Below are 25,651 nucleotides of genomic sequence, written 5' to 3'. Positions count from 1 at the left end.
TGTTTGGATTATTTAAGGCTTTGTACATCAGTTACAATAACCCTCAGATGCCTTCTCACTACTTCTTTCATTCCTCTTCACTTCTTTCTCTCTCTCTCTCTCTACATATATATGCTCAAAAGGGGCTGAGTATCTAATCTTTATAATCCCAGGTTTAGCAGAAACCCTTCTACGTCTCTGGAGAAGGACGGTGATGGTGGTATTGGGGTTAGAAATAAGCAAAAATAATAATAATAATCTTCTTTCAGCTTTTCCCTTCAGTGGTGGCCACAGCAAATCATCTCTCTCCACCTATCCCTATCTTCTGCATCCTCAACACTTGCTTCATATCCTCATTTATTACATCCATGTATCTCCTCTTGGCCCTTCCTCTTTGCCTCTTGCCTGGCAGATTCATATCCAACATTCTCCTACCAATATACTCACTCTCCCTCCTCTGAACATGTCCAGACATCTTAATCTGGCCTCCCTAACTTCATCCCCCAAACGTCCAACATGAGCTGTCCCTCTGATTTACTCGTTCCTAATCCTGTCCAACTGTGTCAGAGAACCTCAACATATTCAGCTCTGCTACCTCCAGCAAAACTACTACTACTACTACTACTACTACTACTACTACTAATAATAATAATACAAAACGTCAGAATTTACACACAAGCAAGAGATAATCGACATCATGTATACATCATATATCTGAATTTATTTTTTTGGTCATATTTGAGACTACGAAGAAATCTACAATATTTACAAGAGTGCAAAAGCTTACTTGTGAAATCTGGAGTCACAACAGAGAGAACATTACTGAGAGAATCCTAAATCTGGAGTGGGGGGACAAATAAAACAAAACAAAACAAAACAAAAAGTTGTGGGAATTTGCCAATGACATTCAGAAAGGGAGATGCTTTTGAACTGTTATTCTTCTGACGCTTGAAAAAACAGGATCTTTATTGCCCATATGAAAGATTTACAGAAAAGAATATTACACACGTCTGCATTCTGCTTCAAGTAATATAGCAGAACATGTCTTAACACTCCAGTCAAGTTTTATTTCTCTTTTCCTTTTCCTTATTCAGGAAATTATTCTTCCGTGTCACTCCCCACATTGCTTTTTACTCAAGTTTGAACTTTGGGGGTGGAAAACAAAACAAAAAAATAATAATTTTTCAATGGAAGCTACACAGACACATCTTTAATATCGAAGTTGCTCATGCATTCTTTACGAATATCTGATAGACGGTGCAGTGTGTGACCATGTGACTGCTGAAGGAAATTATTCTCTGGAAGCTTTTACAGGAAACCGAAAATGTCAGAAGGCGTCTGTACATCGATCCGTCATCTGGAGAGAACACGTCACTGCCACGGAAGAACGACGAGGCTGTTATATAAGGTCTCGACCCGTATCTGTTCACAGTCATGGTGCGCACTTTACAGAATGCATCAACAGCTTGTCATATTAAAAGCCAACACACGATTTCCTTATTTCTTTTCTTTTTTTTTTTTAAAGCAAAAGACAGACTGTTTTGAAGGAATTGCAACTTTACAAAGTTACAAGGCAAACAAACAAATAAAAATACCAGACTCTAAACAAATTTGACTTTATTCTCTCAGTCAACTTCTGGGTCTAATTCAAGCTTTTTTTCTTTTTATTTCACACGGATGCTGTCGATGTTCTTCCACATCCAGAGGCTCTGTCAGTGTCCTAGTAGTCCGGTACCTGTAGAATTAAACACATTTATTAGAAGGTCAAGTCAAATGTGTCCTAGTGGCCTTTGTTTGTGGTTACGTTACAATGATTGATTCATCTACAGAAAGCACTTTATCATGGTGGTGGTGGGATTTATTAGTCAATCCCTGAATACATCAGGGATGGAAAGCAGGCCATTACAGGACAACATGCGTACACACACACACACACACACACACACAAGCTGATTCACACCTAGGAGCAATTTAGAGAAGCCAATACACTAAAAGGCAAGAGGTCAGAAAGATGAGAGTGTTTCCTACCTTTAAATCCTTCTTCAGGCAAACAGACTGGAAAAAGATAAGTTAAGATATTTTAGATCATCAATAAGGTATGGAATAGTGAACGATATTCAGTGTTGGATATTATTTTGCATTTGTATTTTTTAGATAGTTTCAATTTTTATTTGTCACATACACAATCATACATGGTACGACATGTAATAAAATGTAATTTACGACTGTCCTATGATGGTAATAAAAATGTAAATCTAGAATATAAAATATAAGAAACAATTTAAATAAAAATGTAAAACTAGAATATAAAAAATAATTTAAATAAAAATGTAAAGCTAGAATATAAAATATAAAAAATAATTTAAATAAAAATGTAAAAAACTAGAATATAAAATATAAGAAACAATTTAAATAAAAATGTAAAACTAGAATATAAAATATAAGAAACAATTTAAATAAAAATGTAAAACTAGAATATAAAATATAAGAAACAATTTAAATAAAAATGTAAAACTAGAATATAAAATATAAGAAACAATTTAAATAAAAATGTAAAACTAGAATATAAAAGATAGGAAATAATTTAAATAAAAATGTAAAACTAGAATATAAAATATAAAAAATAATTTAAATAAAAATGTAAAACTAGAATATAAAATATAAAAAATAATTTAAATAAAAATGTAAAACTAGAATATAAAATATAAAAAATAATTTAAATAAAAATGTAAAACTAGAATATAAAATGAACGAAGATTTAAATAAAAAATGTAAAACTAGAATATAAAATATAAAAAATAATTTAAATAAAAATGTAAAACTAGAATATAAAATATAAGAAACAATTTAAATAAAAATGTAAACTAGAATATAAAATATAAGAAACAATTTAAATAAAAATGTAAAACTAGAATATAAAATATAAAAAATAATTTAAATAAAAATGTAAAACTAGAATATAAAATATAAAAAATAATTTAAATAAAAATGTAAAACTAGAATATAAAATATAAGAAACAATTTAAATAAAAATGTAAAACTAGAATATAAAATATAAGAAACAATTTAAATAAAAATGTAAAACTAGAATATAAAATATAAAAAATAATTTAAATAAAAATGTAAAACTAGAATATAAAATATAAAAAATAATTTAAATAAAAATGTAAAACTAGAATATAAAATATAAAAAATAATTTAAATAAAAATGTAAAACTAGAATATAAAATATAAGAAACAATTTAAATAAAAATGTAAAACTAGAATATAAAATATAAAAAATAATTTAAATAAAAATGTAAAACTAGAATATAAAATATAAGAAACAATTTAAATAAAAATGTAAAACTAGAATATAAAATATAAGAAATAATTTAAATAAAAATGTAAAACTAGAATATAAAATATAAGAAACAATTTAAATAAAAATGTAAAACTATAATATAAAATATAAGAAACAATTTAAATAAAAATGTAAAACTATAATATAAAATGAACGAAGATTTAAATAAAAAATGTAAAACAAGAATATAAAATATAAAAATTCATTTAAATAAAAATGTAAAACTAGAATATAAAATATAAGAAATAATTTACAATTAAAAATGAAAAACTAGAATATAAAATAAAAGAAATAATTTAAATGAAATGTAAAACTAGACTATAAAATGAAAAAAATACAATTTAAATAAAAATAAAACGACTATAAAATAAAAGAAATAATTTAAATAAAAATGTAAAACTAGAGTGTAAAATATGAGAAATACACAAGAAGGAGAATCTAGAATAAAAAGAATATCAAGAATAAAAAGAATATCAGAATACAATATAACAGACTATCAATTATACAATATATAAAAATAAAAATAGAACAGAATATTGTTATAGGAGAGTTCTTACCTTGGTACGCATCATCCATAGCTGCGTAATCTGCGATTGGTTCATCAGCCTACAAACAAAACAGAGGTCAAGTATAAGCAAACTGGATCACTTCGATCCGTGAACAATAAAATGAAAGAAAGCTATAATGCAGCAGTACCTTTAGACATATAATGCTTTCTGGAAAGACTCCAAGGCTTCCTAGGGTGGCCGAGTCGTCGGTTAAAGATCGGCCATCTATGGACAGGTTTTGGTCAAAGGGCGCGACAGAGAAGGCGTGCATGATCTGTGCATAAAAACCCAGAGCGGTTAGGACAGTGCAACACTTTTTTTGACACAAAACACACACGAGTTAGCACCACATACCTGGATCTTGAGTTCCTTCAGGGTCTGGTTGGCGGAGACGATGAGTGCTTTCTCCCCACGCAGCTTCCTGTGTCGCATGCTCCGCCGAATCCCTGATTTCCCCACAGCAGCAGCAGCTGCAGCAGCAGCAGCGGTGGCGGCGGACGAGGAGGAGCAGGAAGAGGAGGAGGAAGAGATGGCAACGGCAGGACTCGCTTCACTCAGCTTCTGCCGCTTTGCTCCATCCTCAGACTGTGGAACGGAAAAACAAAGAGGGTCACACTTTAAACAAACACACATTGGGATTAAACCGCTAGAAAATATTTTGGGACTATGTTGACAAGAACACAGTTCACCTTCAAATCCCAAAAAAGTTACATACTGCTGCTTTAATGGTGGAGTTTTTGCGCAAGAAGGTTCAGTCAGGTTACCTGATTGAAGTCTGGGTCTTTTTCTCCTTCTATTTTCGGCTCTTCTCTTTCATCCTCTGCTTCAGATCCACTCATACCGAACTCAGGAGCAGCCTCTTTAATCATCTACACAGAAAAGGGACAGGTAGAAACATGTAGAACGAAAAGGAAGGAATTACAGACGTCTGTAAAAGCCACTGCGCATAATAACACAGACATACTGGAGGTTAAATTAGCTGTTTAGAACAGGAAAGCCGACCTTTTTGCTGTCGATGACTTTGCGCACATAGACAGTGGCCTGAGCGTACTCCCGCAAGTCCCTCTGCTGCTGGAATATGAAGCCTTCACGACATTCTCGACAAAGCTCTGACAAAAACACACAATATTACATCACACATCTCCCTCGTTAAAGAACGGCTTCCTACTCTCGATCAAGGAGAGCCACCATACTCCAGGGTGTAGCCGTTCTCCCCTGGTCTAATACACTTGATTAACATCAGCAACCGGTGATCTAGCAGTTATCAGGCTGTGTTTACCAGGCTCAGTGTGGTACTGCACGTTCCCGTTGTCTTGCGCTGTGTCGTGGATCCTGCATATGGAGATGGGCTGGTCCACCAAGAACAGCCTGCAGATCACATCCCATTCAGCAGGCCAGAGCAGAGCTACACTGTGCAACGACAAACACACATACACGCAAACACAAACAGGGACATTCTTAAAACCATGGCTACCAAGACCAAAGGACTGAAGCACATTTTGGCTTTTTAAAAAAACGGTCAAAGACATGCTTGGTTAGAAGGTACTCACTGCTGGGCATCTCCCTGGAGCAAGGAGTCGTAGGTGAACATGAAGCCTCCATGAGGGCACAGCAGGATGCTGTTTCCAATGCTGGACACCGGGTTTGACTTGGTCGGCTTCCTGTGACGGCGTGTAAGGAAAAGGTAAATAAGTTTTCAACGATCAGGTAACAAGCTCATTACGCACGCTCCTAAGAGTCACGCTCCAAACTTTCCGATAAATGCACTGAATCTAAATTTAAATCGAGTACTGCACCTGATAAATTTCCTCCACTCATCGACAAAGAACAACGGCACAATGTACAGAATATCGGTGTCCTGCAAACACGCATTGAGGAGAAAATGTTTCTACAATCCTACAAGTCCAATACATTTCATATAAAATTTCATATTTCATATAAATACTGAGAAATAATTCAGAAACTGAAATGCTGGTCATTGCGGAGAAAGGACGCTCGTACCTGGGGCCACTTCTGCAGTGAAGGACGATTCTTATCATGGAAAAGATTGAGGAGTGAGCTCTTCTGCTCGTTGGCCATCATTCGATTCAGAGCCTCGTTCTCTTTACCCTCCCTCTCTAACCTCTAAGGAAAAAAATGCCAATGTTTAAATGTATATCAGTCAACAGCTAGAGGTGGTTCATTTTAATGGAAATTTAGGCCAGGTTAATCACAGCTAATGTTTGGAAACATTAAAATTATGCCTGAGATATTCGGAGCTATTTTACTGTGTGAAAAGACGGTGTGTGTGTGTGAGAGAGTGTGTGTGTGTTTACCATGCACTGCTGGCAGGGCTCCTGTTGCTGCGTGAACTCTGGCGCTTTGGGGAAATAAACCTTCAGCTTGTCCCAGACCTCACCTGTCACAAGCCGCCTCTCACTCTCCTGAATACTCAGACCACCTGAAGGGAAAATAAACGGGTTAAACACACACACACACACACAAACTCATTATAAGTGCAGTGGACCTCTCAATACCAAGGCACACACATAGCCATTATAAATGATTCATACACAGAACTACAAAAACGACTAACCGTGAGAGCAGAGAATGTCTTCATTGAAACTCTTCATCTCGTCGTCGTCTCTGTCGTTCTCCTTCCCGCTGTCTGTTCATAGAGAAATGAGAAATGTACAAAATACAATGGTTCAAATTATAGATACGGGCGTTTGTCATTTTTATAAATCCGAATAAAGTGAATTCCTATTGAGATTCTAAACGTTTACCCTAAACAGGTTACATGTAAGCAGTGTGAAGAGCATTCACAGCCATCATTTTCAAAACAAATAAGTGCTGCACAAGCGGCCAACTGCGTCATCGGGGGTTTAAACAATTTATATAGTCAATGTCAGAAGGTGAAAAGAACAATTAATACCATTCTGCCTTGAAATATTCATTGTGTTATCTAATTCATTGTGTTGTCTAAATTGTATAACATTTATTTTGTTTCCTCACATGAGCGTTTTCTTTTCTTCTCTGTGTTGGTCAGCATACGTCATGATGCAAATGCGTACATGCAAAGAATCCAATTGTGCAACTAGATTTACACAGAGAATATTTTTCTATTTAACAGATTAGTCCTGACTAGTTTTTTTTACTGTGTTGATACAGAGTTTAAAGGTTAAGCTGTAAGATTGAATTTAGTCTGCAGCTAAATGAGCGAGAATGCCCGTCAACGTTACCTTTTGCACATGTGGAATTTTCCCCATTTGTTTTGCAGTCACTATGTTTGGTCTCCTCTTCCTCCTCCTCCAGCTGCTCCAGAGCCAACTGCCTCCACTGCCTCAGAGACGCCTTCCCGATCCAGAAACCGTCTTCATTGCTAACACACGGCACCCGAAATACAATCAGGCTAATACCCGAAGCGTCATTATATATCCATATATGACATTTAAACCAGACTTGGACACAGACCTCTTCAGCTGAGCCTTGGCGAGGTTGGTCACTTCTCTATAATCTTCATTGAGTTGGTTTTTAAGTCTGAGGACACGACACCGTCGAGCCACGCACTCTCTACACAGAAATGAACCTAAGCAGCCCCAGGATGATTAACATCACTCAGTCACACGGCCTGAACGGCAAATCCAAAGTGCTTTATATTAGTAATCCTTACCATCTACTCTGGGTCCTCCACCATAGCGACTAAACAGGATCTCAGCAGCGCCGTGGGAAATCCTCTTGGCCTCGTTCAGGCGGTCTGGGTGCAGCTTTCCATGAGAGCACAGGAAATGGCTGTTGTCGATCTCTTTGATGGCTGTCGAGTCATCCAGCCATTTTTTCAACCACTCTACAGGGACAAACTCGTATGGCTCACCTACAGGGCATAACAATAATCCATAATGATCATCACGAGTTAATGCACTGCCTCTATTTAAAACAAACAAGCAAACAAACAAACAAAAAATACATACCCTCTCGAGGAGGTAACAGCTCATAGAGCTCCTTGACCTCCACGTGTTTGGCTTTGCCCTTGTCCACGCTCTGTTTCCTCATATCTGACATCTCGCTACACCATTCCTCAAATTTCTTATTGTCCTGGTCCACAAGCTTCTGGAGGAAGGCTATTAAAAAAAATATAACACAGAAATAGAAATAAAGTGCAATAATAAACAGGGGGAAAAAACAAGGTCTTTTAAATATGCCTGACCATACCTGGCACCTCCACGCTGGTCTGGGTTTGGTCCATCTGCTGTTCCTGACGTTTATACACCAACATATACGCGTTTCTCGAACAGTGAAAGCCTTTGCTATATTTGGGTTTCCGGGTCTGCGACTTCACAGTTTCAGCTGAAAGTTTATTTAAAGGAAATGAAGCGGGCAATCATATTAGACATTTCAACCAAACGTTAAAGTCCAACCGCTCTGCTGTTTACCTAGATCCTCCTCGATGCCCAACTGGAGCTTCTTGCCCTCCATCTTCTCAATCTCCTCGTCGTTGAACTTGTACCAGTCGTTGGTGCGAGCGTCACGTACGTGAGCGATGTAGTGGCCGGAGTAGGCACTCACGCCGCGGTGAATCAGCACAGCGCTTAGCTCGTACATACACTTCTCGTCTAAAACAACAACAAATCATGTCTATGCGTTCACTGCTGACATTATAACAATACAAATAAAACACATAACCAAAAAAACACTAACAATATGCTCAACAGGTGTAGTGTGCACTGTATATTAACAGGATCAATCCAGCAATCATTCCCCAGAGCAGATTATGTTACATACATTACTCAGTAAGAAGCTGTGTGTGAAATCTACCTTTTCCTTCCAAAAACGGGCTCATGTCGAGGACCTCTGGAAAACTAATATAAGTGTTGAGCTTCTTCTTATGACCAGACTGCCTAGAAGCAAAAAAAGAAGAACCAGCAGCAGGTTATGCAAAGCAATGCTAATAAGAAAAATCCTCACAAGGGTTACAGGCTGTCCAAGGCTAGAAACACTAGATTTTATCTGGCCAAATGTCATCATATTTCTTTACAAAAATAAATGCTTAAAATCAGAAAAATAATCAGCCAATAGAACAAAACTGTTTCCAGCTTGAAATGAGCAAGAATTGTATACACTTTATTGGCAAAAGTATTTGGACACCTCTCCAAATCATTGAATTCAGGTGTTGTTTTTCAGGGGTTGGGCTCAGCTCATAGAACACCTCTGGAATGAATTAGAGCGGAGACTGTGAGTCAGACCTTCTCGTCCAACATCAGTGCCTGACCTCACAAATGCGCTTCCAGAGGAACGGTCAAAAATGCCCATAAACACACTCCTAAACCTTGTGGAAAGCCTTCCCAGAAGAGTTGAAGCTGTTCTAGCTGCAAAGGGTGGGACAACTCCATATTACATTCATGTGCATGTAAAGGCAGGCGTCCCAAAACTTTTGGCAATATAGTGTTAGTTTAACATTTGTATCTGGCTTATTCCAGTATTCTTAATCCAACAATCGTGCACTATATTACTGCTTTCCCTGCTCCTGACTCACCTTATCAGCTAATTAACAAGCCTGAACTAGGCAGAGCTGCATGATTCAGAGAGGAAAAGCAGCAGGTACATAAGGACCAGGATTGAGAAATAATTCTCTAGTTATATTGAAAAATAAATAATATTAATTACAATAATAATAATAATAACAAAAAAAAACATACCCAAATATCATCTAATCTACATATATAGTATTGATAAAAAACATTCTGCTCCCCGTCTATGATTACTTGACTATTCCTTTAATACAGTGGACTTCACCTATTAATGAAGGACCCAGTGTAAATAAAAAGTTAAGCTAAAGAGTATGCTTTTATGTTTTATTTTTTTTAAAAATCGCAATAAATTGGAATACAGTGTTCTGGATGTTCAGCGCACGACTCTTCCAGAGTTTAGTACCGGAGCTGCAGGTAATAAAATAAGAAAACTGCATGTGCCTACTGATTTCAATTTACTGTAAATTTTTGTAACATGTCCAGTTAAACTGAGGCTTTGTAATCTCACCTATCAAACACAAAGCGCATGAGCTGAAGGTTGAGCGTCCGCGGCAGACTGTGGAGCTTAATCCGACGCGTGGCGCACTGTTTGCTCTGACAGCTCTCGCAGAAGTAGCGGTTATCCCCGTCTAATTTCTCCTCCTGAACAACACCAGAGAAGCAACACGGACACATCAGACTCGATTCACATCACAGCTTCATAACCTTCTCTAAGAAATCCCCCACACATCATGTCCACAGCCGCTGATAGCTTGTAAAATGTTTTAATCTTGTTTGTGGGGTACATTCTGCAGCCTGGCGGCAGCATGAGGATATAGGGGTTACCTTGAGGAACTCGGTGACGCACTCCGTCAGGTTTTTGTGTCCTTGAATATTCAGCTCCAGCTCGTAAAACCGAGACGGTAAAGCAGACGATCGTCCGCACTGGTTACATCTGTCTCAGGAACCAAAATGAAGCAATATCACACGTTAATAACAGCGTAATAACAAAGTGTATTGACTTTTACAAAACGTATTAAAAAGAAGAAGAAACCCTTTTCTGCATTTCTTTACAGATACGTCTAAAAACAAATCCCAGAGAAAGTAATCCTACCCTGATATACAAATAAAAGTCAATCAAACAGACATATACAGCGCCATGCAATGAAGAATTGCACTTTGTGAGTGCAAAGTAAAAAGAACGCTATAAAAGTTCAAGCAGGCACCTAAACTAATATTAAAGCACATAAACTCAGACATTTGACTTTATAAACCTCACCAATAAAGAGCGCTTTACCCCAGGGATCCTCTGTGTCTCAAATTCTTTCCAAGTAAAGAAAGTTCTATGGTTTCTAACATGATGTAGGTGTAAGTACTATATACACTGTGTGCTGTATTGAACCAGCTTCACTGATGATTTAAGCAGCTTCACTACTCTGGCTAATGAGGAATCCTCGTTATTATTTATAGTAGCGCTGCAGAATGTAATTATCACAGTACAACAATTAAGTAAGAAACATAATTGTGACGCTGTGATGGTGGATGAATGTTAATAACGTATCTTAAATGCATCATTTGCCACTGAACTCTACATAATGTAGAAAAAAAATGCACTCCTGCTTTGAATGAGAATGTGAAGAAGCTTACACAGTAACATAAGAAAACTGTCCACAGAACTGCTGCTGAATCACGTTTTGGAGGTTTGGATCCTTCTGCTTGGACAGGGTGTCTTCCAGGAGTGAAAGAAAGAGTTTGGAAAACTCCTGTGCATCCTACAATGGGGAATAAGTAGAGGGTTAATGAGGAAAACACGATTCCAACAATGGGAATTGTGATAGCTGCTCAGGTCCGAAGTTAAGACCTAGTTCATTTTATTTTCAGACTGTCTGAATCTGCTGGATTATAGACAAAAGCAGCAATTTCAAGATCCTTAGGTTTACCTGCTGTTGCCCCGTATCGAGTCCCAGTGCTTTCACCAAACCCGAGGGGTCGATGTACCTCCTGTTGCTGTTCTGCAGCAAAGCGAACAGGTACTGCAGGTGTTCACATATCGTCTTCGGCTCATAATCCGTGGCTATTAAACACACAGACGAGAGCAGGACCATAAAGTCATTTGCAAGAATCGCTCAGTAGAAACTGTATATATTATTATTTAAATGAATACACTAACAATTAGATTATATACCAAAGCGACACTAAGAGCTTCTTATTTTCCAAACTGGGTCCACATGACAGACCTACTTGTGATGTCCAACACCATTTAAACTTCCTGATTACGCTTCACGGACCACTGGTGGTCCTGAAACACTTCTCCAAGAACCTCTTCTCATCATTTACATGTGCGTTATTCTTATTATTATTCAGAGTGCATGCTTTTCTATAAACAGCAGTGAAGTACAGACTTATAAAGAGTGCACATTCACCTGACTCTGTGTTGTACACCTCAGCTCGGGTGTTGTGACACTGGTAAAGCATCTGGCGCAGCTCCAGGTTGTGGAACCATACCTGGAGGAAAGTGTTCACGTAACACGTGGCACCGAGATTCGTCAGGCCCACAAACGTGTTCTGAAAGAAAACAGGAGGCCAAGATCTTTAGAATGTACTATTAACAATAAAATGACTCACTATATTGCCAAACGTTTTGGGACATCCCTAGAAATCATTGAATTCAGGGGTTGGGCTCGGCCCCTTAGTTCCAGTGAAAGGAACTCTTAATGCTTCAGCTTCATACCAAGACATTTTGGACAATTTCATGCTTTGTGGGAACAGTTTGGGGATGACCGCTTCCTGTTCCAACATGACTGCACACCAGTGACCAAAGCAAGGTCCATAAAGACATGGATGAGCGAGTTTGGTGTGGAGGAACTTGACTGTCCTGCACAGAGTCCCGACCTGAACCCCATAGAACACCTTTGAGATGAATTAGAGAGGAGACTGAGAGCCAGACCTTCTCGTCCAACATCGGTGCCTGACCTCACAAATGCGCTTCTAGAGGAACGGTCAAAAATTCCCATAAACACACTCCTAAACCTTGTGGAAAGCCTTCCCAGAAGAGTTGAAGCTGTTCTAGCTGCAAAGGGCGGGACAACTCCATATTACATTCATGTGCATGTAAAGGCAGGCGTCCCAAAACTTTTGGCAATATAGTATACCTTACAGTGTCTGAGAATTAGGAACCACTAGAATTACTGTGCCACAACATACTCTGTATTGATGCTTCTGTTAATATTTGTGCTGTCTGTGGGAGTATTAAATAACATTAAAAATCCATATGTGAATACTACAGGGTGAAAGATGCAAATACCATCACCAGACATTTTTCAATTAAAACATTTACAAACAAGCCTGGGTAAAAGTTACATTATGTTGTTTTGTACATTAGAGGTACCTGATGCATTGACAAATGGATTTTTTTTTTATTCGAACTACTATTAACAGTAATAACAGTAGTAATTACAATAATAAAGAACATTTTTATAGCACACTTTACACGCTGTAGATCAAATTACTGTATAACCAAGTAGTATCAAAAACAACTAGTAAACTTGCCACACAGCTCTGTGAATGCTTAGTCTTATTGACTGTCTTCAAAAAAAAGAGAGAGAGAACTGGGACATAAGAGCCGAGTGACCATGTTATTGGAATAGTGGAATTCCCCAGGAGTCCCGACTGCCCGTCTTTCAGCTTCAGCATTTTTAGGAAATGATATGAAAAGTGAAACAGACAGTGATGTAACATTCATTTATCTTCAGTAAACTCCTTAAACCTGGCCTAGGTTATTCCGAGTCTATCCCAGGAAAGACTTAAAGAGTCACCAGTCCATCGGGAAAGCATTTTGTTTTGGTGGAGGTTGGATGCTTGAGAACAACATACCTTGTCTCTTCTTTCAGAATTCGGGTCATCGATGTTGTGAAAAGTGTTTTCGTCGATCTCTCCCAGCCACGATTGTTCCCCGATTCCAACGAGACAATTCGGGTTGCCTTTGCAGTTCCTCCTGAGGGACAGAACAGGAAGAGATCACACAGATTACACTTAGCACCTTTCGCAAAAGATGCAGACATGCTGCGAATACAAATGGGATCGGAGTACAAACGAATAGCAATAACTAAAAAAAAAAAATCGAAAAATCGGCCCAACGGTCTGTGGCAATGATGTATAAGCCTAGATCTGGTATAAAACAAAGAGTTTATATCAACATATATTCACACATGACAACTGATGTACACTCTCTGCATTATACTAGGTCAAACGTTTGGGGGGGGAATAAAATAATCTCTGCAGAAAATCTAAATAGAACACTGACACAAATACAAGTTAACTCCTTAACAAACATCATTATACAGAGAAAACATGAATAAGCAATGTCAGCTGTCCTGAAGACTTTCCCGTGGAGGAAAACGAGACTGAAGTGAATCATATTGGATCGAATCTGAATCGAATGGCTGCTGAACCGACTCGTATCGGATCAGTGGCGAAGTGAACTGTATCGCTCCTGTATCGTACCGTATATCATGTGAAAGATGGGAGATTCACAAGCCTAGCAACGTCAGTGAGCAATGGCTGTGATGAAAGCTAATACATGTAATTTACTTTTAAATACATGAACAAATAAATATAGTACATGTGAGAGTGCAGTACCTGCATGTTCCCCTCTTACACGCCGGCACGGCAATACGGTACGCCAACTCGATGTGCTCCTGCGTTATGTCCTCTGGTCTCACTGTGTCGACCCATCGCCAAGCGGCTTTCTCCAGCTGCAGACGAGGGGCCATTCTGCAAAATAAACCCAACACGGCAAAAGAAAACCAGATGCGGTTACGCAAAGAAAAGCCACAAACTGGAGATCTGGCAAAAACTAAAAGTGAAAGCTCTGATGCATTAGCCGGCTCTTAGTTTGCATGCTTTACATAAACTGTATTAGCTTAGCTAGCTAAGGCAATGTCGCAGCACTTTCTGTGTGTTTTTATATAGAGGTATATATTTAAACACATTTCCAGCAGTGTAGCTCAAACTGATCCGACTAGCTAGCAAGCTAACCGACCCCAATGCGTTCACTTTAATTTGTATATTTCTCTTTGCTAATTAGCTTAGCATTAGCACCCACAGCTACAAGCTATTTCGACGTTGTTATTATTATTACTGTTGCGCTACGCAGATATAGCAAAGCTAGCCAGCTAGCGAAAAGCTAACCTAGATACGATGACCAACGTTAGCAAAACATTATTTAAAAAAGATTGTGCGCGCGAACCTCGCTTGTATTCACCGGGAAAAAAATCTGCTCAATAGAGATGCTTTAGTCATTAATTTTTTTCACATTTTATTCTGTTGGTATGTTTGTATTTAGCGCCCTTGTCTCTGTTTTTAAATAAATATTTTTCCTTCCTATGTTTCAAACTTGTTTGAGGCGTACGTACTTACGTAGGACGTGTCGCCGCGTCTGACGTCAGGGACGCCCTTACGAGCAACCCTGTAGAAGCGCGCGATACACACGTGCGCATGCGCACTCTGTAATGTCAGCTATGCTTTTTTTTTTAGTAGAAATGTATTGGGGGAAGGTTGCTGTCAAAAGAGCATATTAGTAAATAAAAAGAAGAAAAAATAATAAACAAAATGTTCTGAAATCCATTTAGTTAATTAATAAGTTAATTTCTAAAATCTTAATCAGGCAATGCAAAATCTGCCAGGCATCTGCAGGATCACCATATAATATTAAGTAATATTAAGACTGATGGATCATTCCCAACTCTTTACTGAGGTTTCCGTACATCTCAGTGCCATGGCTGTGCTGAGGATTTAAAAAACGGCCAAATTATATCTGCTCGATGTGGTTCTGACGTTCCCTTTCCACTGACACATAATAACGGCTTATCAGTGAATTCAGTGAAAGCTCGTTGACTTCATGTAAAATAAATATCATATATGTGTATATACAACGATCAGTCATAACATTCTGACAGGTGAAGAGAATAAGACTGAGGATCTCCTCATCATGGCACCTGTTAGTGGGTGGGATATATTAGGCAGGAAGTCAATATTTTGTCCTCAAAGTTGATGTGTTAGAAGCAGGAAAAATGGACAAGCGTAAGGATTTGAGCGAGTTTAATGAAGGGCCAAATTGTGATGGCTAGACCACTGGATCAGAGCATCTCCAAAACTTGCAGCTCTTGTGGGGTGTTCCTGGTCTGCAGGGATCTAGTGGAGTCCATGCCTTGGTGGGTCAGGGCTTTGGCGTAAGCGTAAGGATTTGAGATAAGATAGGATAAGATAAACTATATTGATCCCACAGTGGGGAAATTCAATTGTCACAACCGTTCAACAGACAGTTAACGTGCAGGTTTTTAACCTAAAGATAGAAAGAAAGAAATTGAAAAAGACAGATAGGAAAAGAAAAGAAACTATGTAAAAAATTATAAAAGAAAATAAATAACTAAAAAATATTGCACAATACTTAAGATAATACAAATAATAATAAGCAAATAGCAATACAAATAGTAAAAGAAAGTAAGATTATAAAAAATTATAAAATATAAAATTGTAAAATGGTAAAATATAGCACATTGGAACATACTGTATTTGAGCGAGTTTGACAAAAGGCCAAATTGTGATGGCTAGACCACTGGATCAGAGCATCTCCAAAAGCCCAGTGGTCATAATGTTATGATCAGTGTACATTCTGTATCATTCTTATTCAAGATTCTTTAATTGCCAGTGAACAATAAACTGTCTAATAAAGTGCAGGACAAGACACTTTAATCGTAGTAGATGTTTAACACAGTAATGACTAGACAATAGTACCATCAGAATTAGGGGTAAAGATTTAACAGACTGATGAAGCAGAGTTTACATTGGTGGCGGTGCACAATTTGGCGTTAGTTTCATTTGAGCTTTTCTGTTTTTATGATGCTCCTAACCTGGGTTATGAGGTGTCACAGAAGGGTCTGAGCGTTACTAAAGGTTCAAGCTTCAGTACAAACAAACAGGCCTCTTCTGCACCAGGCGTTCACTTTTATAAGGTTAGAGAGTACAGCCAGGAATGTTGAATACAGGGTTACTGCTGACAGTGAAGCCTTTAGGTGGGAAAAATCTACTGAATCTGCTTATAATCACATGTTTACCTTCCTTCACTCACCCACACTGTGCATTTAATACAAAACGTCTACTTTTCATAATACGATTTAATGTATTGATTGTCTTTCCTTCCTGTGTGTGTCTGTGAGTTTTATTCCTTATCATATATAAAATCAGACAAACGTGTTGTAATAATCAAATAAAGGCCACGCTACACGCCGTCTATTAAAGACAAAGGGGCGGGGTATGTAGATTTTAGGGGCGGCTCTAATTAGCATTTTTCTGCATTCTGAATTGAGAGGGAAAAGCGTATTTCTGGCTGTGCGTCTGTGCCTTCCTGTTGTGACATTAATGGCATTTCTTTTACATGGATCCCACATGTCATACAATGTTTTAACATGCTTTTCAGCCATGGCTTGAAGAATGAGTGCATAAGGATGTGAGAGTGAAAGTCGGTTAAAACACTCCCAACACTGAGGAAAATGATGATGACCAAGGTGATAGTGGTGAGGATGGTGGATGGACGGAGCCCCTCCTTGTGAGCGCATGGTCTTTTGGAGGAGTGGGGGAGGATGTGTGCCCTGCTGAAACGGCGCAGACGCGTGGACGTGACCAAGAGGCATCAAAAGTGGCGATGATGAAGCAGGGTCAGCTCCTGAGGCAAAAATTCATCCCGCTTTAATTAGGACGCCATATGACCGCATCTCGCATCATGGGGATCACATGTTTAACTTTTTAATCTGTTCACAATGCAGTTCAGGGATTTATAGCGCTAGGGACAGTTGGGAGGAAAAACACTCCAGACTTTGTGACTCCTCAATGGCCAAACTTCGCTTTACATGGTTTATTCTTCTGAGTGTGATGACACCGCAATCTGATTCCATCGAGACAGGTGAGTTTTCCATCAGTTACTTCAATTACACCTGTTTCCCTTTATTGTTTGCATAAAAAGATGTAATGACTGTATTACAATATATTAAATTCCACCCCACAGCAGGAACAAGACTTACAACCTGACTCGTGTTATCATCACTGAAATGACGTTTCTGTGTACTAAATTAACCGTGAATTCATTTAGAAATGCAATTCAATTCCATATATTATATAGCAAATAGAATTTTTACAAAGTAAAACCAAACCTTTGTTAGTTGAAAACATTTGGATATGCGTAGACAGCCCTACATTTATAATAACACACCAAAATCTCTTCACAATTTCTTTTCACCAAGTGTCAGGTGTGACTGTACTGACTGTGATTAAAGTGCATTATGGTGAAAAATGGATTTTTATTTCTTTAAGCTTTCTCCCGTGGTGCTAATTTTGATGGCAGTGGGAAGCCACAGTAGATCCAGATCATTTGCATTTTATCCCGAGCCGTGAATACGTTTTACGAGTAACCCGCTCTCCTACTCCTGCTCATTTTTGAGCAAACTCAGTTCAGGAAACATGGTTACGGGATATTTTGAAGTATTGTTTCTTTGCCACTGACTGAGGTTTTCTCAGGACATTCCAGGAAGTCAGGCATCAGGGATTCACTAGTTTCCCTTGGTAACAAAGCTAATAAACCCTGGAGTGGTTATAAATCTTTCTATTATTTGGTTCTTGCCCCAGATGGGGGAGATTACGCAGCTAACTCCCCCTTGCGGTCTTGCTAGGCAAACAATTAGGTTTGCTTTGGTCTTTTGTATGCCAATATTGCCATCTTTGGAGGGTACAGTCATTCCAGACCGGTTTTGTTTTGAGGAATGTCATTAATCTTTCCATTTTTCTGACAGTGAACGTGGTGGATTTCTGTGGTCAGACGGTGCGGGGGGACGGTATGATCGTCCGGTCCCACCAGGAGTCGCGCAGGTACTACTTTGTCAGCATGGGTACTGACTGCCACCTGACCATGCAGGCAGCCACGCCCCGTGACAAAGTGCAGTTCCAGTTTCGCTTCTTCCTGGTTTACAGCCTGCTGCGCGTATCCCCCTTCAGCCCCGTGCCCCTCGTCCCAGAGTCGGCCCGGGGTCCTGCGAATTCGGGGTCAACCCGGCCTGACCTGCGCATGGAGCCCACTCCAGACGAGGGCCAAGGAGATCCATGTCACGCTGGCTCTTACATCCAGTTCTATGATGGTCGTGATAAGATGGCACCACCTATCGGGCCGCCACTTTGCGGAAAAAGCCTGCCACGCCCAGTCCTGTCTACTGGAAACTATCTGACTCTGCGACTGGTGACGAGGGGGACTCAACCACGCGTGGACTTTGTTGGGGACTTCACCTCATTCAGGCTGGGTAAGACGTGAGGTCACTAAAGTAAAGTTATGAATTTGTGCTCACGGTGCAGAGTGAAAGGACAAAACCTTTCCATTCACTAAACTGACATTTCTTTAATGATTAGATGATTGAGGCAGCTCCGACACATCCATATTAACATTTTTAAATGAGTAAATGTCGTCCTTTTCCAGGCTTTAATCAGTCTGAATGCAGCAGTGAGCCCTACTTCACCTGCCAAAATGGAAAATGCATCCCACTGAGTCTGGTGTGCAGCGACGACAAGGGAATCGACAACTGCGGAGATGGCACCGACCTGCAAGATTACCCAGGATGCAACAGTCAGTTTACCTTTTACATAACATTTTCCTTCAAGCTTCCACTTTGTCATGCATAAAAGACACTGGAGATCTGATAATGCCTCGTTTTAAGGAGAATATAAAAGTCAAGCCACTGTGTCTGCTCTGTTTTAGGTCCGTTGTCCACAGCTAGCACACGTCAGCCGTACGTAACTCCTCCACCCATGCTGAAGGTGGCCACCATGAGGGCATCGACTCTGGAGAAGTGCAGTGGCCCAAACCTCATCCCTGACATTGATTCTGTCACTGGTAGGCCTGAATTTCATTAAAGAAAGAACATTTTCTTGATCTGACGCCTGTCCGATTTTTTATTTAAAGTTTATAAATAATAATGTTTAAACGAATGTTTCCAAAATGTTATATTCATATATAAATGGGAATGTTGCCTGAGCAACAACGTGAATTAATATATAATAGAAGTGTAACGATTATAAACTGCCCTGTTTTAGTTGTGCTAGTAATTATGTTAGCATCCTAATAAAAACAGCTGCACCAAACACTTTAGCATAAATCCTTTTCCTTGTCTTTTTAGTTTCTTAAGAATTTCTGTACCACAGATGTTTCAGGTTTCGCGTGATTTGTATATTTTTTCCCCGTTTGTTAGCTAGAGTTTAGCATAAGCAAGAGTGATGCAGCTTTGTTACTGCTAGCAAGCATGCAGCTTTCCAGCCAGCGCAAGACTGAATGTTAAATTATTATTATCATAGTATGAATTCTATAAAACATGGTTTAAATATCCAGGAAAGGTTTGCTAGCTAGAAGTCAAGACAGTCATGCATTTGGAAGAAAATCCATCCATTCTCTCCACACCTATGCGTTTCTCATGGGGTTATTTAGTTAATCGTTCTGCTCTGTGTTTACCCCCGAAAAGTTGACAGACGTCATGTTGCTAATGAGATTCTTTAAAACGTGCTCACACCCCGGCGCTGACCCTCCGGTCTGTGTGGAGCTGCTCTCTCAAAGCACCCATTGTGTTTTATGTCTAAGTAATGGCTAAACTGAATGACAAAGGGCATAAAGCTAATTGGAGGAGCACATGAATGCTCACTGCGACTTCCTGTGGACAGAGCCGTAAATCAGCGGTCAGAGCTCTGGTCACCAGGATCGGCTAGTGTCCTAGAACCATTGTTGGGTTTATATGTCTGCAAATAGGTCATACGGTGACTTTGTGTTTAGAACGAGTTCAAGGAAGCGCAGAGAGGAGACCTGAGCTTGTGTCCGTACCCTCGTGTCATAAAAGTATCATTTGTTCCTGGTTGTGAGGGTTGTCAGGTCTCGAGGAGAAAAGAAATGAGGATTTTATTCTGTTTTCCATTCTGATTCTGGATAAGAATCAGCTTCACCGTTATGCGCACGCGTTTCTGCAATATTCCCCAAACTTGGCAATATATTTTAAAACAGAAATGGTTCTATGCATCGTAGATAAACTCTCTGGTCTACATTTATACTTTCTCTTTCTTTGCCGTAGCAGATGATTGAATAGAAGGATTCGATTTTATTCTGAATGTTTACTCCAAAGTGCTTAAACTAGATGAAAAAACACTGCCTGTTCGAAAACTTTCCCAATTTGGTGTAAAAATTACAAACCTGGCAACCCATCTCACTATGAATGTGCAGAAAATATATTGTTTTTATTTTAATTTTTGTTTTATTCGCAGGACTAAATCAGTCAAAAAAGGATGTATTTGTCCACTAAACATGCATCGTGTTCCCACAGATTCTCCTCCGTACGTGTCTCTACTGGCGCTCTACGTGATTCTGGGAGTTCTGGTTGGTTCCGTGGTTGTGTGCTGGTGCTGCTGGTCTCCCGGCTGGTTCCTCTGGAGAGTGAGCGTGTGTCGTTTCCTGCCCTGCTGCAACTCCTGCTGCGCCTCCTGTCAGCTGTGTGGCCGGAGCTGCTTGCAGAACAAAGAGCACCGGCTGGCCAAAGTCACACCGCAGCAAGCCTCCACGCCCGCAGCCACCGCCGCCGCCACCACCACCACCACCATGGCCATGTAGAATCCACACGTGAGGACTCGCTCTGTACAGCGTCTGATGGAGTGACAGAGAAGGACACTGTGGTGGTGACGTGTTCTTCCGGGCACGTGCTCAAAGACTATCGAATATTTTGTTTCTTGTCTGCTACTTGTTTATGAAATCGAGTGTAATCATGTTGTTCAGACTTAAGATCCGTGCAGTTCAGTATCACATGTCGCTCACTGGACAGTGGTATTCTCACACTGACCCCAGGCACTCATTTATAAACAAGCAACGGACCTTAAAGAGCTATTCACGTTCACCTTTTCCGAAAGGGCCGTGCACAAAAGGCATGCGGAGTCTGGACCGAATCTGTTTTCAAAACGACAGTCCAAACAGTGTCATTCCCCGAGCTATTGTTGAAGATGCTTACATAACAGCGATGAGTCTCGGTGTCAGCTTGGCACGTTGCTCTGTCGTGATAAGGTGCATTTTTCCTCACGGCTGTTGCTCAGATACTGAGCTCTATCCTGTTCTCCCAGAGGTCATGTCCTGAAGCGTGCACTCTGCTCTTATACACTCTGTAACAAAGGTCCACCACACAACAGCTCACTTACTGCTCACTTAGTGCTGACTTACTGCTCACTTAGTGCTCACTTAGTGCTGACTTACTGCTCACTTAGTGCTGACTTACTGCTCACTTAGTGCTGACTTACTGCTCACTTAGTGCTCACTTAGTGCTCACTTAGTGCTGACTTACTGCTCACTTAGTGCTGACTTACTGCTCACTTAGTGCTGACTTACTGCTCACTTAGTGCTCACTTAGTGCTGACTTACTGCTCACTTAGTGCTGACTTACTGCTCACTTAGTGCTGACTTACTGCTCACTTAGTGCTGACTTACTGCTCACTTAGTGCTGACTTACTGCTCACTTAGTGCTCACTTAGTGCTGACTTACTGCTCACTTAGTGCTCACTTACTGCTCACTTAGTGCTGACTTACTGCTCACTTAGTGCTGACTTACTGCTCACTTAGTGCTCACTTAGTGCTGACTTACTGCTCACTTAGTGCTCACTTAGTGCTGACTTACTGCTCACTTAGTGCTGACTTACTGCTCACTTAGTGCTGACTTACTGCTCACTTAGTGCTGACTTACTGCTCACTTAGTGCTGACTTACTGCTCACTTAGTGCTGACTTACTGTTCATTTAGTGCTGACCTACTGCTCACTTAGTGCTCACTTAGTGCTGACTTACTGCTCACTTACTGCTCACTTAGTGCTGTCTTACTGCTGACTTAGTGCTCACTTATTGTTGACATACTGCTCACTTAGTGCTGACTTACTGCTGACTTAGTGCTCACTTATTGTTGACATACTGCTCACTTAGTGCTGACTTACTGTTCACTTAGTGCTGACTTACTACTCACTTACTGCTCAGTTACTGCTCACTTACTGCTCACTTAGTGCTGACTTACTGCTCACTTAGTGCTGACTTACTGCTCACTTAGTGCTCACTTAGTGCTGACTTACTGCTCACTTACTGCTCACTTAGTGCTGACTTACTGCTCACTTAGTGCTTACTTATTGTTGACATACTGCTCACTTAGTGCTGACTTACTGTTCACTTAGTGCTCACTTACTGCTAACTTACTACTCACTTACTGCTCAGTTACTGCTCACTTACTGCTCACTTACTGCTAACTTACTACTCACTTACTTCTCACTTAGTGCTGACTTACTGCTCACATACTACTCACTTACTCCTCAGTTACAGCTCACTTGGTGCTCACTTACTGTTCACTTACTTCTCAGTTACTGTTGACTTACTGCTCATTTACTGCTCACTTAGTGCTGACTTACTACTCACTTACTGCTCAGTTACTGCTCACTTACTGCTCAGTTTCTGTTCACTTACTGCTCAGTTTCTACTTAGTTACTGCACAGCTACTGCTGACTTACTGCTTAGTTACTGCTCAGTTACTGCTCGCTTACCACTCAGCTACTGTTCAGTATCATTTTCTCATTAGTCCTGGTTTTCATCTCATTTTGGGTTTAGTTTGAGTCTCACTTTTGTGCCCAGGCAGGTCGGGCTTATTTGTTATGCGCTGGGAAATGTAATATTGTTACACTATGTGACTTGTTACACTAATGAGCAAAAACGGAGACTAAACCCAACTCAACACCCACTTAAACTAAGCCCCGTTCAGACTAAAGCCTGTTCTGCGCTCAGCTCTGTGTTTAAACTCTCTCACTCTCTGAAACAGGATCTGTTGATGATGAGTGACGTGTGAAGCGTGAAAGGGAACGAGCTGAAACTTTTCTACTTTTCTTTTTATTTTATATCTTTAATTTTATATCTTTCTTGCTTTTTTCTGATCATCTGTAATCTAAACTTGATACCAAAACGAAACGTTTTTAAAACTGGGTTTAGTCGGGGTTTAGTCTGAGTTTAAAGCAGTTTGAAGCAGTGGTCAGTATCACGTTTCTCTCTGCTCGTGTTGATGCACCGCTGAAGAAGTTTTGGGGCAGACTGGAAAAAGAAATAACACAAGTGTACACAATAATAAAAATTTTTAAGAAAGATATTTTGAAGATTGATCAAATATTATACCAAAAAACTGTCTTAGTCTCTTATCTGTGTGTCTAGATATAGAGTTTTATTCTAGTGGATTTATGTTGATGGCATTTTCTAAGTATATAGTTTAATATCAGTGTAGATTCTACTGTCTTTGTTTTGTTTGTTTTTTTATGCTTGAGGAAATGTTCGAATGTAAATATACAGATATAATGTGTGATTCATGCTTTTCATACGAGATCTGGAACATTCACATTAAAATTTCACAGAAATACCTCTAAATATTGCTGCCTTTTTTTCTGATGAAGCCTGGATTTTGGTTATTACTTTCTTCAGGAATCATGATCAATAGCAACTGTTCATCCATCCATCCATCCATTCCCATCCATTGTCTATACCCGCTTTATTCCTAATTAGGGTCACGGGGATCTGCTGGAGCCTATCCCAGCACACATTGGAGTGAAAGGCAGGGGTACACCCTGGACAGGTCAGCAGTCCATCACAGGGCCACACACATATAGACAAACAACCACACACACTCACACTCACTCCTATGGGCAATTTAGAATTACCAGTCAACCTAATGCACATGTTTTTGGACTGTGGGAGGAAACCGGAGTACCTGGAGTAAACCCACGCAGACACGGGGAGAACAGCAGCTGTTCCTGTTACAGAGAAACCAAACAGCATAAATTCCATCTTTCCCATGGCGGTAAACCTGCTGACCATTAGAAAGCGCTGACAGTGGAGACTCCTTCCATAAGACTTTCATAAATATCTCTCTTATAGTAAGCTGCACCATGTCAACCGCTCAAAGTTTGTCCTGATCCCTTTATTATGAGCCTTAGGTTACATGCTGAGTCTGCTGTATGTGTGTGTGTGTGTTTGTGTGTGTGTGTGTGTGTGTGTTCCAGGATAAGCTCAGTATTGACAAAGGGGAGCAAGAAAATCTTGGCAATCTCTCCCACTTCAAACTGTGTGTGTTGTCTCTGTAACTACGAGCAACCTTTCAGAGCAAATCCGCTCTTTTTTTGTAATCCCTTTCAGGTGCTTTATATCATCTCCCACACTTCCTTCACCCAAAAAGCCTCTTAGAGTTTTAATAACTGATGCCTTTTGTGTAGCGGTCAGAGTGTCACGGCTGCCAGAGGATGATTGGCTCTGCCTCTGAGTCGTCACGCTCTTCTGTGTCGTCACATGTTTCTCTCTGTCTCTCTCACACACACACACACACTGAATGTAAAACCATCTGTGATTTGATTTATTAGCTTTGACCTCACACACGTTTGGAAGCCTTTGTCTCTCTGCTATCTCGGCCTCACATGCAGGCAGTGTGTGTCGTCTCTGGCTCGTTCACACGCCTCCCTGATTTACCGTGTCCTCTTTTAACACGCTGACACACGTCTTAGAGCTGGAAAAAGCCACCTGAAGCTTGCCAACATCTAAAAAAGCTGTCAACGGTAGTGTAAAGACCGACAGATTTCATTTTTAATATATATAATATGGAGTTTTTTTAAAAGTCTGACATCATGCTTTCAGCTCAAGATTACACTGGATTCATTTATTAGCACTCTTAAAGATCTTTGCTAGTTGATAACCTTTTTTTAAAATATATATATATATTTTTTAATGCAACGTATACTTGTGTAATTGCAAAGGCAAACATTTGCATACATAATAAAACAAAAAGCCCAATTTTTGTATTATTTAAATATAAATTTTAGTTGAAAGAGTTTGCTCTAAAATTCAATAGGACTGAAAATTAAAAAAAAAAGGTCACAATTTCAGGACCATAAACAGAGATTTGTGGTTCTGAATATAAAAAAAGTGAAAAAGATCCAATGTGGTTCTGTGTTTCTTAATAATAATAATAATAATAATAATAATAATAATAATAATAATAATAATAATAATAAATAAGAGTTTGTTAAGGAAATGTATGTCTTTCTTTTTATTGATTATTTATTAATTACTTTTTTTTATTCTGGTGCAATGTACCGCTTATGTTTTTAGGGACTTTTATTTTATTTAATAGCAACGTTTATTTTGAACTTTTATTGTGAAATCACAGAGCTGAGT

General features: G+C 39.4%; 2 protein-coding genes across 6 annotated transcripts; one reads left to right on the top strand and one right to left on the bottom strand.

Moving 5' to 3' along the window:
- Nucleotides 1-1,483: 1,483 nt before the first annotated feature.
- On the bottom strand, nucleotides 1,484-14,797 carry usp48 (ubiquitin specific peptidase 48). Of its 5 annotated transcripts, none has more exons than XM_058374089.1 (28): nucleotides 14,775-14,797; nucleotides 13,995-14,129; nucleotides 13,230-13,350; nucleotides 11,780-11,921; nucleotides 11,297-11,430; nucleotides 11,004-11,128; nucleotides 10,203-10,311; nucleotides 9,886-10,019; nucleotides 8,665-8,747; nucleotides 8,283-8,462; nucleotides 8,062-8,196; nucleotides 7,821-7,970; nucleotides 7,523-7,723; nucleotides 7,324-7,438; nucleotides 7,092-7,231; nucleotides 6,446-6,517; nucleotides 6,186-6,310; nucleotides 5,872-5,994; nucleotides 5,667-5,728; nucleotides 5,421-5,531; nucleotides 5,150-5,280; nucleotides 4,873-4,979; nucleotides 4,635-4,739; nucleotides 4,225-4,455; nucleotides 4,019-4,144; nucleotides 3,880-3,928; nucleotides 2,008-2,034; nucleotides 1,484-1,714 (listed from the first exon to the last, which is right to left on the bottom strand). In XM_058374089.1, the coding sequence occupies exons 2-28, from the start codon at nucleotides 14,126-14,128 to the stop codon at nucleotides 1,692-1,694; spliced, it is 3,195 nt and encodes a 1,064-aa protein (XP_058230072.1). In that variant the 5' UTR covers nucleotide 14,129; nucleotides 14,775-14,797; the 3' UTR covers nucleotides 1,484-1,691. The 5 variants fall into 5 exon arrangements, 4 of the variants coding, with proteins under 4 accessions (XP_058230072.1, XP_058230071.1, XP_058230070.1 ...); XM_058374088.1 differs by having other exon boundaries at nucleotides 14,771-14,789; XM_058374087.1 differs by lacking the exon at nucleotides 14,775-14,797 and adding an exon at nucleotides 14,605-14,764.
- Nucleotides 14,798-16,521: 1,724 nt separating this feature from the next.
- On the top strand, nucleotides 16,522-21,734 carry ldlrad2 (low density lipoprotein receptor class A domain containing 2). Its single transcript, XM_058373800.1, has 5 exons — nucleotides 16,522-17,316; nucleotides 18,200-18,700; nucleotides 18,874-19,020; nucleotides 19,153-19,287; nucleotides 20,756-21,734. The coding sequence occupies exons 1-5, from the start codon at nucleotides 17,148-17,150 to the stop codon at nucleotides 21,037-21,039; spliced, it is 1,236 nt and encodes a 411-aa protein (XP_058229783.1). The 5' UTR covers nucleotides 16,522-17,147; the 3' UTR covers nucleotides 21,040-21,734.
- The last annotated feature ends 3,917 nt before the right edge of the window (nucleotides 21,735-25,651 follow it).

The sequence above is a fragment of the Hemibagrus wyckioides genome, linkage group LG21, assembly GCF_019097595.1.
Source record: "Hemibagrus wyckioides isolate EC202008001 linkage group LG21, SWU_Hwy_1.0, whole genome shotgun sequence".
In the NCBI taxonomy this organism is placed as follows: domain Eukaryota; kingdom Metazoa; phylum Chordata; class Actinopteri; order Siluriformes; family Bagridae; genus Hemibagrus; species Hemibagrus wyckioides.
This window is presented reverse-complemented; position numbering and strand designations above follow the sequence as displayed.

What these genes read in the sequence shown, in the direction of transcription:
- usp48 (XM_058374089.1), bottom strand. Translation starts at nt 14,128, where the DNA reads ATGGCCCCTCGTCTGCAGCTGGAGAAAGCCGCTTGGCGATGGGTCGAC. An exon ending in CACTGCAGAAGTGGCCCCAG is followed by an intron (nt 5,729 to 5,871) that starts GTACGAGCGTCC and finishes GCGTGTTTGCAG; the next exon opens with GACACCGATATTCTGTACAT. An exon ending in GAGTGGAGGAAATTTATCAG is followed by an intron (nt 5,532 to 5,666) that starts GTGCAGTACTCG and finishes ACGCCGTCACAG; the next exon opens with GAAGCCGACCAAGTCAAACC.
- ldlrad2 (XM_058373800.1), top strand. Translation starts at nt 17,148, where the DNA reads ATGTTTAACTTTTTAATCTGTTCACAATGCAGTTCAGGGATTTATAGC. An exon ending in ATCTGATTCCATCGAGACAG is followed by an intron (nt 17,317 to 18,199) that starts GTGAGTTTTCCA and finishes TTTTTCTGACAG; the next exon opens with TGAACGTGGTGGATTTCTGT. An exon ending in TGACATTGATTCTGTCACTG is followed by an intron (nt 19,288 to 20,755) that starts GTAGGCCTGAAT and finishes GTGTTCCCACAG; the next exon opens with ATTCTCCTCCGTACGTGTCT.